At 37.6% G+C, this 13,190-nt stretch overlaps 2 protein-coding genes across 3 annotated transcripts; both read left to right on the top strand.

Annotated features, from left to right (window-relative positions):
- The first annotated feature begins 2,471 nt into the window (after window positions 1-2,471).
- crtam (cytotoxic and regulatory T cell molecule) lies at window positions 2,472-7,457 on the top strand. Of its 2 annotated transcripts, XM_079600354.1 has the most exons (12): window positions 2,472-2,541; window positions 3,570-3,719; window positions 3,842-3,994; window positions 4,100-4,216; window positions 4,721-4,879; window positions 5,306-5,404; window positions 5,696-5,773; window positions 5,913-5,951; window positions 6,067-6,138; window positions 6,403-6,555; window positions 6,672-6,752; window positions 6,855-7,457. In XM_079600354.1, the coding sequence occupies exons 1-12, from the start codon at window positions 2,490-2,492 to the stop codon at window positions 7,013-7,015; spliced, it is 1,314 nt and encodes a 437-aa protein (XP_079456480.1). In that variant the 5' UTR covers window positions 2,472-2,489; the 3' UTR covers window positions 7,016-7,457. The 2 variants fall into 2 exon arrangements, with proteins under 2 accessions (XP_079456480.1, XP_079456481.1); XM_079600355.1 differs by lacking the exon at window positions 4,721-4,879.
- A 908-nt stretch (window positions 7,458-8,365) lies between these two features.
- hspa8 (heat shock protein 8) lies at window positions 8,366-12,694 on the top strand. The gene is made up of 9 exons (XM_079600135.1): window positions 8,366-8,495; window positions 9,268-9,477; window positions 9,704-9,909; window positions 10,146-10,298; window positions 10,534-11,089; window positions 11,292-11,494; window positions 11,580-11,778; window positions 11,859-12,091; window positions 12,205-12,694. The coding sequence occupies exons 2-9, from the start codon at window positions 9,273-9,275 to the stop codon at window positions 12,397-12,399; spliced, it is 1,950 nt and encodes a 649-aa protein (XP_079456261.1). The 5' UTR covers window positions 8,366-8,495; window positions 9,268-9,272; the 3' UTR covers window positions 12,400-12,694.
- Window positions 12,695-13,190: the final 496 nt, after the last annotated feature.

Genomic DNA, 13,190 nt, shown 5'->3' with positions numbered 1-13,190 from the left:
GCTCATTTCATGTCTTGTATCATGTATTTATAATAAATGCAAACTCGTCATTAATCACAGATGAACACAATACTGCAATAATGGTTATACAGTTGCTGGATGAAATACTTTCACAATAACATCCAGGATTTGTGGGAAAAAATTTTTTATGCCGGTTTCAACGTTGACCCAAAAACACTACAGGCCTACACAATTTTTTTGAATTAGGGTTGTATGCCTACACGTTTTATTCCATTATTATTCAAACTGGAGCTCGTCTCACAAACAGAATGAACCCCATATGTTTTACTGTGCGATTTCCCAACTAAAATGTTTAGTTTCCACAGACATCACATAATATGATATGTATACGTTAACGTTATTTTGCTGTCATTTATAGTTGTTTTAAATCAGCAGCCACTAGATGGCGCTCCATCAGCTTTCTCTTTGCCTCATGCCTTCAGTTCTTCTCATGCAACAATGGCAAGATTCTACCAAACAAATGATTTATTCTCAGTGGTCTGAAATATGTAAACAACCACATAAGACATTTCTTAAAATAAGGCTTTCGGGATTTCACATGGTTCAGACCACATAATTATTGTGAAGAAACTATTGGCCTCCAGCATCTCATTCACTGAAGTGGACTTCATGTTGACCATTCATGTCATAGTGTCATAGCCAGAAAATTATCTATTTTACTCATAGCAGACCGGCGTTGCGTGAACCGGCCCTTGGTGACAGAACCTACAAAACTACTGGCTGGAATACAATATAGAATATATGTATTGTCTACTAATGAACATGCAGATATCTAAAAAATGCTGGGTTGTTTCAACCCAATTTTGGGTCAAATATGGACAAACCCAAACGTTGGGTTAAAAATGTAATTTAAAAATGTAACCCAACGGCTGGGTTTGTCCATATTTGACCCAAAATTGGGATGAAACAACCCAGCATTTTTTAGACTGGTATGTTATGCAACTATGCCTGTAACAATATGTGAGCTACATTATAACGTAGGTTATGACATGTGCCATATTTAGATTGTGTATCGAAATGGGGAAGTTTTTTTTGTTTTTTTTTTGGGGCCTGCGTGGTGAAATTTGACCGTGTGATTTTTTTCCTCTTGCATAGACCTTCCTGTTTCGGCCCAGTTGTTTACCGTTTTAGTGATGCCACTTGTATGACGCTGTCAGGGTGCTGTCATAGATTAAAAATATATTTTATTCGTCCATCCAACAACGTTAGATGGTTATGCTGATGGTGACCAATTAAATCTGAATAATTTATTCACATAAATATCCAGATATAAACACAAGATTTTGTGAAGAAATAGTAGCCAACAAAATCTACAGGATTACAAAGAAATACATCTAAAAAAAAAATGTATATATATAAATAGAATGGTTAGTTTTAAATAAAATAAAACATTCTAGTAAAAAAAGTTTAAAGTTTAAATTACATTTTGAGATTCAGATTTTCAACACTGAAATATTCTGCCAAAGCCAAGAGATGGCCAGTGTAGAGACTGGATGATTTATCACAACTGAGAAAGGTTATTGAAACTGATGAAGATCTTTAAGAGACTTCAAGTGTTTTACAGTAATATATTATATTATGCTATCATTCAAAAGTTTGGGGTCAGTAATACTGTGAAACACTCATTTAAAATAAGTTTAAATATATTTTAAAATGTAGTAATTTATTCCTGTGATGGCAAGCTGCCTTTTCAGCATACTCCAGTCTTCGGTGTCACTTGATCCTTCAGAATACTGATTTAGTGCTCAAGTAACATTTCTTATTATTATCAATGTTGAAATTTGGTTCTGCTTAATATATTTTATTTCTGGATTTTTTAATGAAATGCTGGGTTGTTTCAACCCAATTTTGGGTCAAATATGGACAAACCCAGCCGTTGGGTTCAATTTTTTAATTACATTTTTAACCCAACGTTTGGGTTTGTCCATATTTGACCCAAAATTGGGTTGAAACAACCCAGCATTTTTTAGAGTGAAAATCAAAAGAACAGCCTTTATTTGAAATAGAAATCTTTTGTCACATTATAAATGTTTCTGCAACTTTTGAATAATATAATGTGTCCTTGCTAAGTAAAAGTCTAAAAGTATAGTTTATTTAAAAAAAATCGTATACCAACCCCAAACTTTTGAACTATATTATATTATATTAATATTATATGAATTATATTATATAATTATTTGAACATTCATATATTATGAAATTGTTAAGTAGGAAAACTGAGGGCCGTCAGAATTTGAGTCTGAATTAGACATATAATTTGACTGAATAGATGAGAACTTAAAAGGTCAAAAGGGGGCAAGTGTGATTTTTCTGAACGAGAACCAACCTCTGGCCGAAATGCCCCTGAAACTTAACACATAAATTCGCACAGGGGAAAAGACCATGACATCTCATGATGTCATGGAAGCCACTCTCTTTAAAAGAGTCTAAGCAGAGGAAGTGAGCTTCAGATTTCAAGAGCGTGCAGTATGGAGATCAAAACCGGCTTTGTTGTTCACATTCTAATGTTGATTGTAAGAGGTAAGACAAATATATTTCTTATTTGCAATGGTTTAGGCTATATCTCTGACTTAATTAATTAGTTAATTAATTAGTGGCATTGTGGTTTACTAGTTTGTGGATGTATTTACCTGTTACCTACAGGTAGTTTGCATGGCATGTATATTTTTGGGTAGGTTACGTTGTCCGATGTGTTAGTGCTTTCAGTGTTTTATTGTATGATGGCGTTTGATAGATTTCTACATGATTTCAAAAGTCATTGTGCAACTCGTTTAATTTATTACTATAGATTGCGTTGAATGATATAACTTTTGTTTTTACGTGTACTCACCTTGTGGTTGTTGGAACAGGAAACTATTCTTGAAAATAGTATCATCACAGCTGTGGATGTAAAGCTTTTCAATAATGGACTTAAATAATGAAAAACCAGTGAATATACTGCACATATTTAAAAATGATAAGTTACATTATTAAATGGATTTAAGTTCAAAGGTGAATAAAAGGAATATTACATTTAATTAATCATTGCACTGTAAATGTTTTAGTGCGCTATAACTCCCACATACTGTACAATCGCACATTAGGCATTATAGGTCATTTTACATATGACTAAAATAATCACACCCCCATGTCGCCTGATTTAGAACTTCGTCTGTTTGATATGTTTACACCTCTGTGAATAACGTTTTAACACCACTGTTTCCTGTTCCAGCACCAGCATATCGCTTTATGTGTCACAGTGGCAAGTTTTCTCTCGCTGCAAGTTTGAACCACACAAGCAAATAAAAGACCACTACAGCAGTCACTCTAATGCAAAATGTAGCCCCCTTTCACTTTCAGCCGCAGCTTGCGAGAGCGCTGAGAAAACTCAAATGAGTCAGAGCAGAGCGTAGGGTGTCTGAGGTCTTATCTGCCCCCTTATCAACCTACTGTTCTTCCATTAAACTAGCCCACCTCTTGACTGTATATTTAGCTTTGATCAATGTCTTTGGTTGGAACGTTTTGTTAAAACTTGATGATTCTCACTTACTTCTCTCCTTTCTGAACAGGAGTAAGAGAATGTTCGGCAACAAAGTATATTACAGTGGCAGAAGGAGACACACTGGTATTGAAATGTCCACGGAAAAATTTCAGTGAGAATGCATTCATGGAGTGGAGAAATCCACATGGTCATGTTATGTACTTCAACAACATCAGAGGTGAGGGCAAGAACACTGTATATTGTGCGAAAACCATTGAAAAACACATTTCGAACACTGCGAACATTTCCTCGTTGTTGTATGTCATAAACATTAAAGATTTATTTCATGTTCCCGTACAGGCCTACGAGACTCAAGGAGCAGCATTTTCACTTCAAACAACTCTGAATATACGTTACTCATGTCTAACGTTACCTTCGACGACGAAGGGCTTTATAAATGTCTTCTGTATGAAGATAAAGTCGTTTCAAAAAGATTCAAAGTAAAAGTTCTGGGTAAATATACATATTTTATCACTCATCTTTTCTGAAAGCATGCATAAAATGATTTGCAGATGAATAATGGAATATTAAATGAGACTCTTTTTGATCTGGTCACAGGAACCCCCAAAATAGAAATGGCTGAGTATGAAGATAAAACAATCCTCAAATGTTCAGTGACAGCGAATGGCAACCCACCTGAACTCTCTTGGCGAATCAGTGGGGTTGAAATTGAAGGTGAGTTACGAGAAGTGTCTCAGTCTGAGTGGGAAGACAGTTTCCAAACTTTTGACCGGTTTTTCTTATTTTTTTTCCGAAAAAGAAATTAATACTTCTAAGCAGCAGGAATGCTTTAAATTGTGACAGTAAGACATTTATAATGGTATGATTTCTAAGAAATGTATCACAGTTTCCACAAAAATATTAAGCAGCACAGCTGTTTTTAACGCTGATAATAATAAGAAATAATGTTTCTTGAGCACCAAATCAGCATATTAGAATGCAGGCTTGGTGAGCATAAGACAGTTCTTTTAAAAAACATTAAAAATATAACCCACAGACATACTGTGAAACAGATATATTGACAAATAAAATCCCATGCCTTCTGACATTTCACACACTGTGAAACTACTAATACCTCGTGAAAAATAGAGGAACCACAATATTCTGAAGCAGAGTTTCTCATACTAGTTGAATTTAAAAACCACCGATTACTGAATATGCCCTGTTTTGCCCTAACAGCTCTACCCAATACCTTGCGGGAGGGAAGATCCAACAGGTCACTGGCAGTTAGCATCTTAACAATCAAAACTCATATCAGGGAAGCAACGGTGATGTGCATGGCAAAACACAAAGATCTACCAAAACAAGTGCTGGACTTTATCATCATTGAAAATCACTGTAAGTACCACAAATGGTACATAGGCCTACAACCAGTTTCAGTACACAAAACCAGTTCCGCCATATTTGCGTACACCTCACCACCACCACTGATTTCCCAATCCTTTTGCCATATATGACATTTAGCCATTATTAGAAAAGGGAAATGAAATATTAGGGGATTTTGTTTGGCTGTGCTGCACAGGGAAAGTTAATCTACACTTCTGAGTATTTGGTAGTTTCCTATTTAAGTGAATGTGTGGTCCACATTAGAGTGATCCTAATCAATCACATGATGAAAGGGAAGTCAGCTATTTCTTTGAACAAAACAGCCTGTGTTCCCCATCCAGAATAGAAACTCTAACTATGTATATTAACAAATACTTTAAAAAGTCAGATTCTTATAAGCAAACAGTCAACAGTAAATGTTTTTATTGTGTGTTCTAGCTGTTACGGCCTCCACATCAAGGTATTCCAGTACTAGAGATGTGCTAAAAACTGAGTCAATGACCACAGTCACTTCTGCTCCTGCCATTAGCAGTACAGGTGAGTGTTTCTCTTAATTTCATTAAAAGTAATGAAATATGTAATTTCATACCAATTACACTACATAAACTATGAGTATTTGAGCCAGAGCATGACAGAATACTTTAAAAACTCCACATACGGTACTGGTAATAGAAATTGCTTCTGCTCCATGTAACTCTCTGCCTCCACCTACTGGTAGCTCTTGCAGTATGCACAGTCACTTCTAATCAGTATTAGTGCTTATATACCTTTTTGATTTTTACATTCGATACCTCACAACTGATTAACATATACACCATCTGATCACAGCACAAATGGAATTGTCATCAGGAAATACTGAAGATGTGCTCCCAACAGGAGACAGCACTACCTCAAACCACAGACAAGGTAAATTATGCAATTTTGCATGATAAAACACTTATTAACAATATTACAATTTCATGTAAATGCTGATGTGTGTTTTGTATAAGTCAACTTCAGTATTTGTGCTTTGTGATTAATTAATTTGCTTTGTGATCTCTTTTAGTGGAGGAACATTCTATTGCAACAGATATAAACTTGACAAGTAAGTGTTATTAAATTCATTTCATATTAACATGACATTTTGAACATAATATACCATTCATTTCCTGCTTATTTTATGTTGTAAAATTAATGTCAAATCTACCTTTGCATTTCAGCACAGAACATAAACTCTTCGGAGTCCATATCACCTGAAGGATTCGTGACCAAAAATGGCACCAACTCACAAGGTGTGAAGCTCATAAAAATAAAATGCTTCATTGTTGGTTATTATTGTGAATTGATACCAACAAGCCAGCAAGAAAAAATGTCCACCTTGTTCTCACATAAACGATTGCTAATTGCAAGTCCAAATTAAAATCAAAGCAATGTGTAAAGGACATTAAGGATGTTATTAAAGATGGCAGTGATAAAAATAGACTTTTTCTTTTGCCTTTGTGATGCTATCCTAAGATGTAATTTGATGATAATTATATTACTTTGTGTATTTGCAGGTTTTGACATAAGGGGCCAAGACAAACAATACAATCGTAAGGAAAGCTCACCACTGCTGATCCTGCTGGTCACAAGCCTTATCATATGTTTACTTATTGTAGTCATCTTCTTTGTGGTCAGACTGCGAAGGGCACATGTAGCCTGGAAAAAAGGTAATATAAGATTATTTATATATTTTAACTTTAATTCAAGCTTCATTTATATTCTAGCGTTTAGCTGCGATTTAATTATGGATACAGTTTTTCATTTTAATCTGATTTTATAACAGAGAATGAAGAATCAGACCAGTCTGTGGAAAGCAGCAAATCAAAAGCCAGTCATGAAGAAAAGCAGTCCAGGAGAAGACAAGGTAATAACCACTTAAACCATCTAATCTGGTTGATCAAACACACAAGCTTTTGTGTCTTTGCAAATTACTAATTTTTCATATTTCTCTTGATTTTCGGTCTAGGCTTTTGGAACTCAAATTTCACAGAATACAGAGTGGAAGAAACGCCACAGAAAACAGAAAATTCAATAGCTACAGTAGAGGTGATCACTGAAACACAAGACAGTTCAAGAACAGCTTGTAACAAACTTGACGGAGCTTGTGTCAAGGAGACTGAACTTTAGAGGGAAATTCAGCCTGTTTCTGAATCCTCATCAGAGACTGAACTTTAGATGGAAATTCAGCTGTATCTGAATCCTCATCAGAGACTGAACTGATTTTGCACATGAACAATGGTGCTCACTGAGCCTATTTGGGGGAAATAGGCTTTTGTATACTGTTAGCTATTTACATTGTTGTTGGTTAAGATTATTTTTATGCTGAATGTAAATAAGTTTTTTTATTATGTGTTATTTACAGTTTAATAACTTTAAAGTGTTCTCATGATAAAATTGGAATAGACATGACGTTTCAACATAGGAATAGGATATTAAAAAAATTGGTCTTTTTAAGCTGAAATGGCTGCTGCTCTCCCTGTCATCAAAGTCCCTGTTTCAAAAGTCAATATGAATGAAAAATTAAATGAACTGTTTTTGTATGAAATAAAACTATTTTATGTAACATGTGAATGCTATGCTTGGTGAATCTTCTAGCATATGGATAGGCTATATTATAAATTGTCTCAGTTATTATTGGCTTCATCATGTAACTTCCTCTTCAGTATTGTTTTAGACAAAAAAAGCATATACTCACTAAACATTACGATTTTTGGCACATAATATGTGACTTTTATGTGTAGTGAATTCCATGTAGATAGCCTATACTTCCTCGTTTTTTGGGGTGATTTGAATTGTTCGTTCGTATCGCCATCTACTGGGCTATTATGCAATAGTTTGTTTCCTCTGATTCGTTTACTTTCATTTACTAATTTAGTTTCCTTCATTTCCCTTTTCTTGATCATATAATACATTAGCAAATAAACAAATATTTGACGCGGCCCCAAACCCCAGATCTATCAGGGCTCAGGTTTCAATCGGCGTTGTGTTCAGCTCCTTATGCGATGAGTATTTTTTACAGTCTATAGTACCAACCCATTGTAAAAGAGTATCAAACATGCTATATGCATATTGTTAAAAAAATCCTATTCGAGCTCTATTACAAACTGGTAACGACTGATATACTTTACTAGACAAGACCCTATGTTCCAAACCAAGGTTATTACAAGATATTTTGACTATATATATTTTTTATTGATATATTTTATTTATGTGCTTAATCTTTGCATATTCTACTAAGCAACAACTGTACCATCAGTCACATTTCTAGTGAATTTCGTTCATATATGTACAGCAGGACAAACTGTTCCGCATTGACATCGATTGCGGCAAACCGGGCAACCCTGAGGGGGATGGTATGGAATTTTTTCTAACCAGTTTTATCCTTGGCTCATCCTTAATGGGCGTGGCCACACTAAGTATTACGAGTTTACATTGGTGCGTAGGGGTTGATGTCTAGTTATCTGAAATCTCATTGGCTCATCTACCGGCAATAAAGGCTGTTCTAGAACGTTCGATCATTCTCTCTTACCGAAGCAAGGCGAGGCAGTCAGTCGCCATTCCAGCTCTCCAACCGGCATCTTCACTCATCTCTGTTATTTCCAACTTGGTAAGGTCTTTGTTCTCTCTTTCTCGATTATATTGTATTTACAATCTCACAGAAAAAAACGCTTCTTTGCTTGCACCGCGTTACCACAGCTTTGTTATAAAATGTGATTTTAGAGAACTAAACTGCTAGTTTGTTTTATATCAAATATTTCCATATATGCTTTACCCTTAATAATGATTCCGTTATTGTTGTTTTTTGTATTTAGTACCGTTGAGTTGCATATTACGTTAAGTTACAAGTAGTTTCACTTGCCTAATCTGATGGTAGTATTCGCTCTTGATCATTTTCGAAGAAAAATCAAAGTTTGATTAAGCTAATCAATTTAATTACTACAGTCAAATACTCGTGAGAACAATAACAGTTACGTTAAATTTAAACCGCAACTGGCACCTCGTGTAACGTTAATCTTTTACCACGCGCCTCAACCGTCCGACATTAATCTGATGAACAGTTAACGTTACATGGTCACACAATACCTGTTACATCTCTTTTTTTTAAAAATGTTTGTTTAATTTAGCACAGTAACCGAAAAGTTTTGAAACTGCATTTTGTACCGATTTTGATAAGTGGGACCCCGAATTCAGCGTTTGGCCTTAGAAAATTCTGGAAGCTCAAACCACGTGGTCTGACGCATATCCGCATGTGCTCCCGGCCTGGGCTTGGCATTGTCGTTTCACAGCAGTATAGTTGGCTAATCAAAGAGGTGTGGATCACTTTCTCTTTCTGTACTGTATTGAGCACCCGACTAATTTTTTTTAATTTTTTTTTTCAGACACAATGTCCAAGGGACCAGCTGTTGGTATTGATCTCGGGACCACCTACTCCTGTGTAGGTGTCTTCCAACATGGAAAAGTTGAAATCATCGCTAATGATCAAGGAAACAGAACCACTCCAAGCTATGTAGCATTCACAGATTCAGAGAGATTGATTGGAGATGCTGCGAAAAACCAGGTCGCTATGAACCCCACCAACACAGTCTTTGGTAAGTAGTCATTTTATAAAACTTAACTTAAAAAAAAAATTATTCGCTGTGATGAAGTTGATTCCTTGCCATTCGTAGTTTCCACCAGAGGTTGAAAAACCAAAGATGGGCCAAGCACCTTCCTTGGATGTCTGAGCGAAATCCTTGCAAATGATGTATGGGATTGAATTTTTTTTTTTGTCAAACCTCTATCCTAAACCTGTACCTATATCTTGTTCTCCTATAGATGCCAAGCGTCTGATTGGCCGCAGGTTCGATGATGGTGTTGTCCAGTCAGACATGAAGCACTGGCCTTTTAATGTCATCAATGATAATACCCGTCCCAAGGTCCAGGTTGAATACAAGGGTGAGAGCAAGAGCTTCTACCCTGAGGAGATTTCCTCCATGGTCCTCACCAAGATGAAGGAAATTGCTGAAGCCTACCTGGGAAAGGTGAGTAATCAATCAGCATTCAAGTAGCTCTATTGAACTCCCCTTTGACTTGATATGTTTCGCTATGATGAAGTTGATTCCTTGCCATTCGTAGTTTCCACCAGAGGTTGAAAAACCAAAGATGGCCCAAGCACCTTCCTTGGATGTCTGAGCGACATGCACTATACTGTAGTTTAATTTTTAATTGCCTTTGTTCCAAGTGGCAATTAGCATCTTAACTTTCACTTTCCTTGCAGACTGTATCCAACGCTGTGGTCACCGTGCCTGCTTACTTCAACGACTCTCAGCGACAGGCCACCAAGGATGCTGGAACCATCTCTGGCTTGAATGTTCTGCGTATCATCAATGAACCAACTGCTGCTGCTATTGCTTACGGTTTGGATAAAAAGGTTTGTTAAACTTTAATGTCAAAGCAGCTTTATGAACTGGTGACCTCATTCAGTTCTTTTTAGCTTAAGTTTCGCTATGATGAAGTTGATTCCTTGCCATTCGTAGTTTCCACCAGAGGTTGAAAGACCAAAGATGGCCCAAGCACCTTCCTTGGATGTCTGAGCGTTTTATTCTGAGTGTTGTACAACTTATTGATGGGTGTGCAGAAACTTATTCTTTTGTTCTTCTTTCCAGGTTGGTGCTGAGAGGAATGTCCTCATCTTCGATCTTGGTGGTGGCACTTTCGATGTGTCCATCCTCACCATAGAGGATGGCATATTTGAGGTAAAATCTACTGCTGGAGACACTCACTTGGGTGGAGAAGACTTTGACAACCGCATGGTGAACCACTTCATCACAGAGTTCAAGCGCAAGCACAAAAAGGACATCAGCGACAACAAGAGAGCCGTTCGTCGTCTCCGCACCGCCTGCGAGAGGGCCAAGCGTACCCTATCCTCCAGCACTCAGGCCAGTATTGAAATCGACTCCCTCTATGAGGGCATCGATTTCTATACCTCAATCACCAGGGCCCGTTTTGAGGAGCTCAACGCTGACCTTTTCCGTGGCACCCTGGACCCAGTTGAGAAGTCCCTTCGTGACGCCAAGATGGACAAGGCTCAGATCCATGACATTGTCCTGGTTGGTGGCTCCACTCGCATTCCCAAAATCCAGAAGCTGCTCCAAGACTACTTCAATGGCAAAGAGCTCAACAAGAGCATCAACCCCGATGAGGCTGTCGCCTACGGAGCAGGTGAGCTATTTAGATTTTTAATATTTTAATTTGTACTCATTCGCTATGATGAAGTTGATTCCTTGCCATTCGTAGTTTCCACCAGAGGTTGAAAGACCAAAGATGGCCCAAGCACCTTCCTTGGATGTCTGAGCGACTGTAGTCATTGTTATCTGACCTTCTCAAGTTGCCCAAGGTTCTTATTTTTACTTTTCTGTTCTAGCTGTCCAGGCTGCCATTCTCTCTGGTGACAAGTCTGAGAACGTTCAGGACTTGCTGCTGCTCGATGTCACTCCTCTGTCCCTTGGAATTGAGACAGCTGGCGGAGTCATGACCGTCCTCATCAAGCGTAACACCACCATCCCAACCAAACAGACTCAGACTTTCACCACCTATTCCGACAACCAGCCTGGTGTACTTATTCAGGTGGGTACCAAGTAATTTGAGTTTAGTCTTGTCACAGTCCCTTGGATCTCTTAACATTGTTGTCTTAAATTTCCCCTCTGCTCAGGTATATGAGGGTGAGCGTGCAATGACCAAGGATAACAACTTGCTGGGCAAGTTTGAGCTTACCGGAATTCCTCCTGCACCTCGTGGTGTTCCCCAGATTGAGGTCACCTTTGACATTGATGCCAACGGCATCATGAATGTTTCAGCTGTTGATAAGAGCACTGGCAAGGAGAACAAAATCACCATCACCAACGATAAAGGTAAATCTTTCTCTTCTGTACTAAAATACTCTGACTATTATTGCTGATAATTTCAGAGGTTAACTGAAAATGTATTTCAGGTCGTCTCAGCAAGGAGGACATTGAGCGCATGGTGCAGGAGGCTGAAAAGTACAAGGCTGAAGATGATGTGCAGCGTGACAAGGTGTCTACCAAGAATGGTCTGGAGTCCTATGCCTTCAACATGAAGTCCACCGTTGAGGATGAGAAACTAAAGGGCAAGATCAGTGATGAGGACAAGCAGAAGATCCTTGACAAGTGCAATGAAGTCATCGCCTGGCTTGACAAGAACCAGGTACATTTTCCATCAGTTGAGACATTTGTGCAATCATGTGGCTTTTTGGTTACTTTTCTTAACTTGCGTTGCCATATCCAAAATGACTTTGCAACTGTTTGTTAAACTTTCAGACTGCTGAGAGGGAGGAGTTTGAGCACCAGCAGAAGGAGCTGGAGAAAATATGCAACCCCATCATAACCAAGCTGTACCAGAGTGCTGGAGGCATGCCAGGTGGAATGCCTGAGGGTATGCCCGGCGGCTTCCCAGGAGCTGGTGCTGCTCCAGGAGGTGGATCCTCCGGCCCAACCATTGAGGAGGTCGACTAAGCCATTCCAAAGCCACTATTGCTACCTCCACAGCAATGTTTACTGTTGCCCTCTGTAGTTGGATGAATCTAAAATGTTACTTTTGTGACTTTTAGATTACTTCAATTTGCAGAGTGATTGTTGCCATTAATAAAAAAGGGGGATTAAGGGATCACATTTCCCAAATCACAGGGAACAGATTTTCTACCTAGATTGCACAACCTATTTATCGACTTGTGAAATGTTAATTTCATAAGCCTTTTCCAACTGCCTCAATGCTTTGAAGGAAATGAATAAAATGATTACTTATTCCCAATGCTGCCTCTGTATTTTTTTCTAAATCTTGTGTATATTAAATCAGTTTTTGTGATAAGGTTTTGACCTGAAATTCTGAAGTAAATAAATTGTTTTAATCTTAAATTCTTTAAGTCCCAAATATAAGGGGTCCTGTCAATGACTCGAAATGCTCTTTGAAAAAATTTGGCCTTTAGCTGGTAACTCGGTCTGGATTAATCAATGAACTGGGGGAAGTGATACCAGTAATTTGAGGGAGTAAAGATTTTCCAGATGTGTTTTTCGTTCTTGCACTAAAGTCTCAACGCTAATCAGCAATTGGAGCGTAAAAATAAACCGCCATGAATGCTTTAAATTGAGTTAAAAAAAAACGCGTACACGTGTTACTTGCGTTTTAACGCTCCATGAGTTTTGCTTATGTATCGTACGTACATGTTAGATAAGTATGATTTTCGTTTATATTGATTGAGAAAACCTTCAAGTCTTTCGTAACTGTTCTAAGATAGTTTTAGCTAGAA

The sequence above is a fragment of the Phoxinus phoxinus genome (genome assembly GCF_949152265.1).
Source record: "Phoxinus phoxinus genome assembly, chromosome: 23".
Lineage (NCBI taxonomy): Eukaryota > Metazoa > Chordata > Actinopteri > Cypriniformes > Leuciscidae > Phoxinus > Phoxinus phoxinus.
This window is presented reverse-complemented; position numbering and strand designations above follow the sequence as displayed.

What these genes read in the sequence shown, in the direction of transcription:
- crtam (XM_079600354.1), top strand. Translation starts at nt 2,490, where the DNA reads ATGGAGATCAAAACCGGCTTTGTTGTTCACATTCTAATGTTGATTGTA. An exon ending in TCTAATGTTGATTGTAAGAG is followed by an intron (nt 2,542 to 3,569) that starts GTAAGACAAATA and finishes CTTTCTGAACAG; the next exon opens with GAGTAAGAGAATGTTCGGCA. An exon ending in AAATGGCACCAACTCACAAG is followed by an intron (nt 6,139 to 6,402) that starts GTGTGAAGCTCA and finishes GTGTATTTGCAG; the next exon opens with GTTTTGACATAAGGGGCCAA.
- hspa8 (XM_079600135.1), top strand. Translation starts at nt 9,273, where the DNA reads ATGTCCAAGGGACCAGCTGTTGGTATTGATCTCGGGACCACCTACTCC. An exon ending in CCCCACCAACACAGTCTTTG is followed by an intron (nt 9,478 to 9,703) that starts GTAAGTAGTCAT and finishes GTTCTCCTATAG; the next exon opens with ATGCCAAGCGTCTGATTGGC. An exon ending in CCTGGCTTGACAAGAACCAG is followed by an intron (nt 12,092 to 12,204) that starts GTACATTTTCCA and finishes TTAAACTTTCAG; the next exon opens with ACTGCTGAGAGGGAGGAGTT.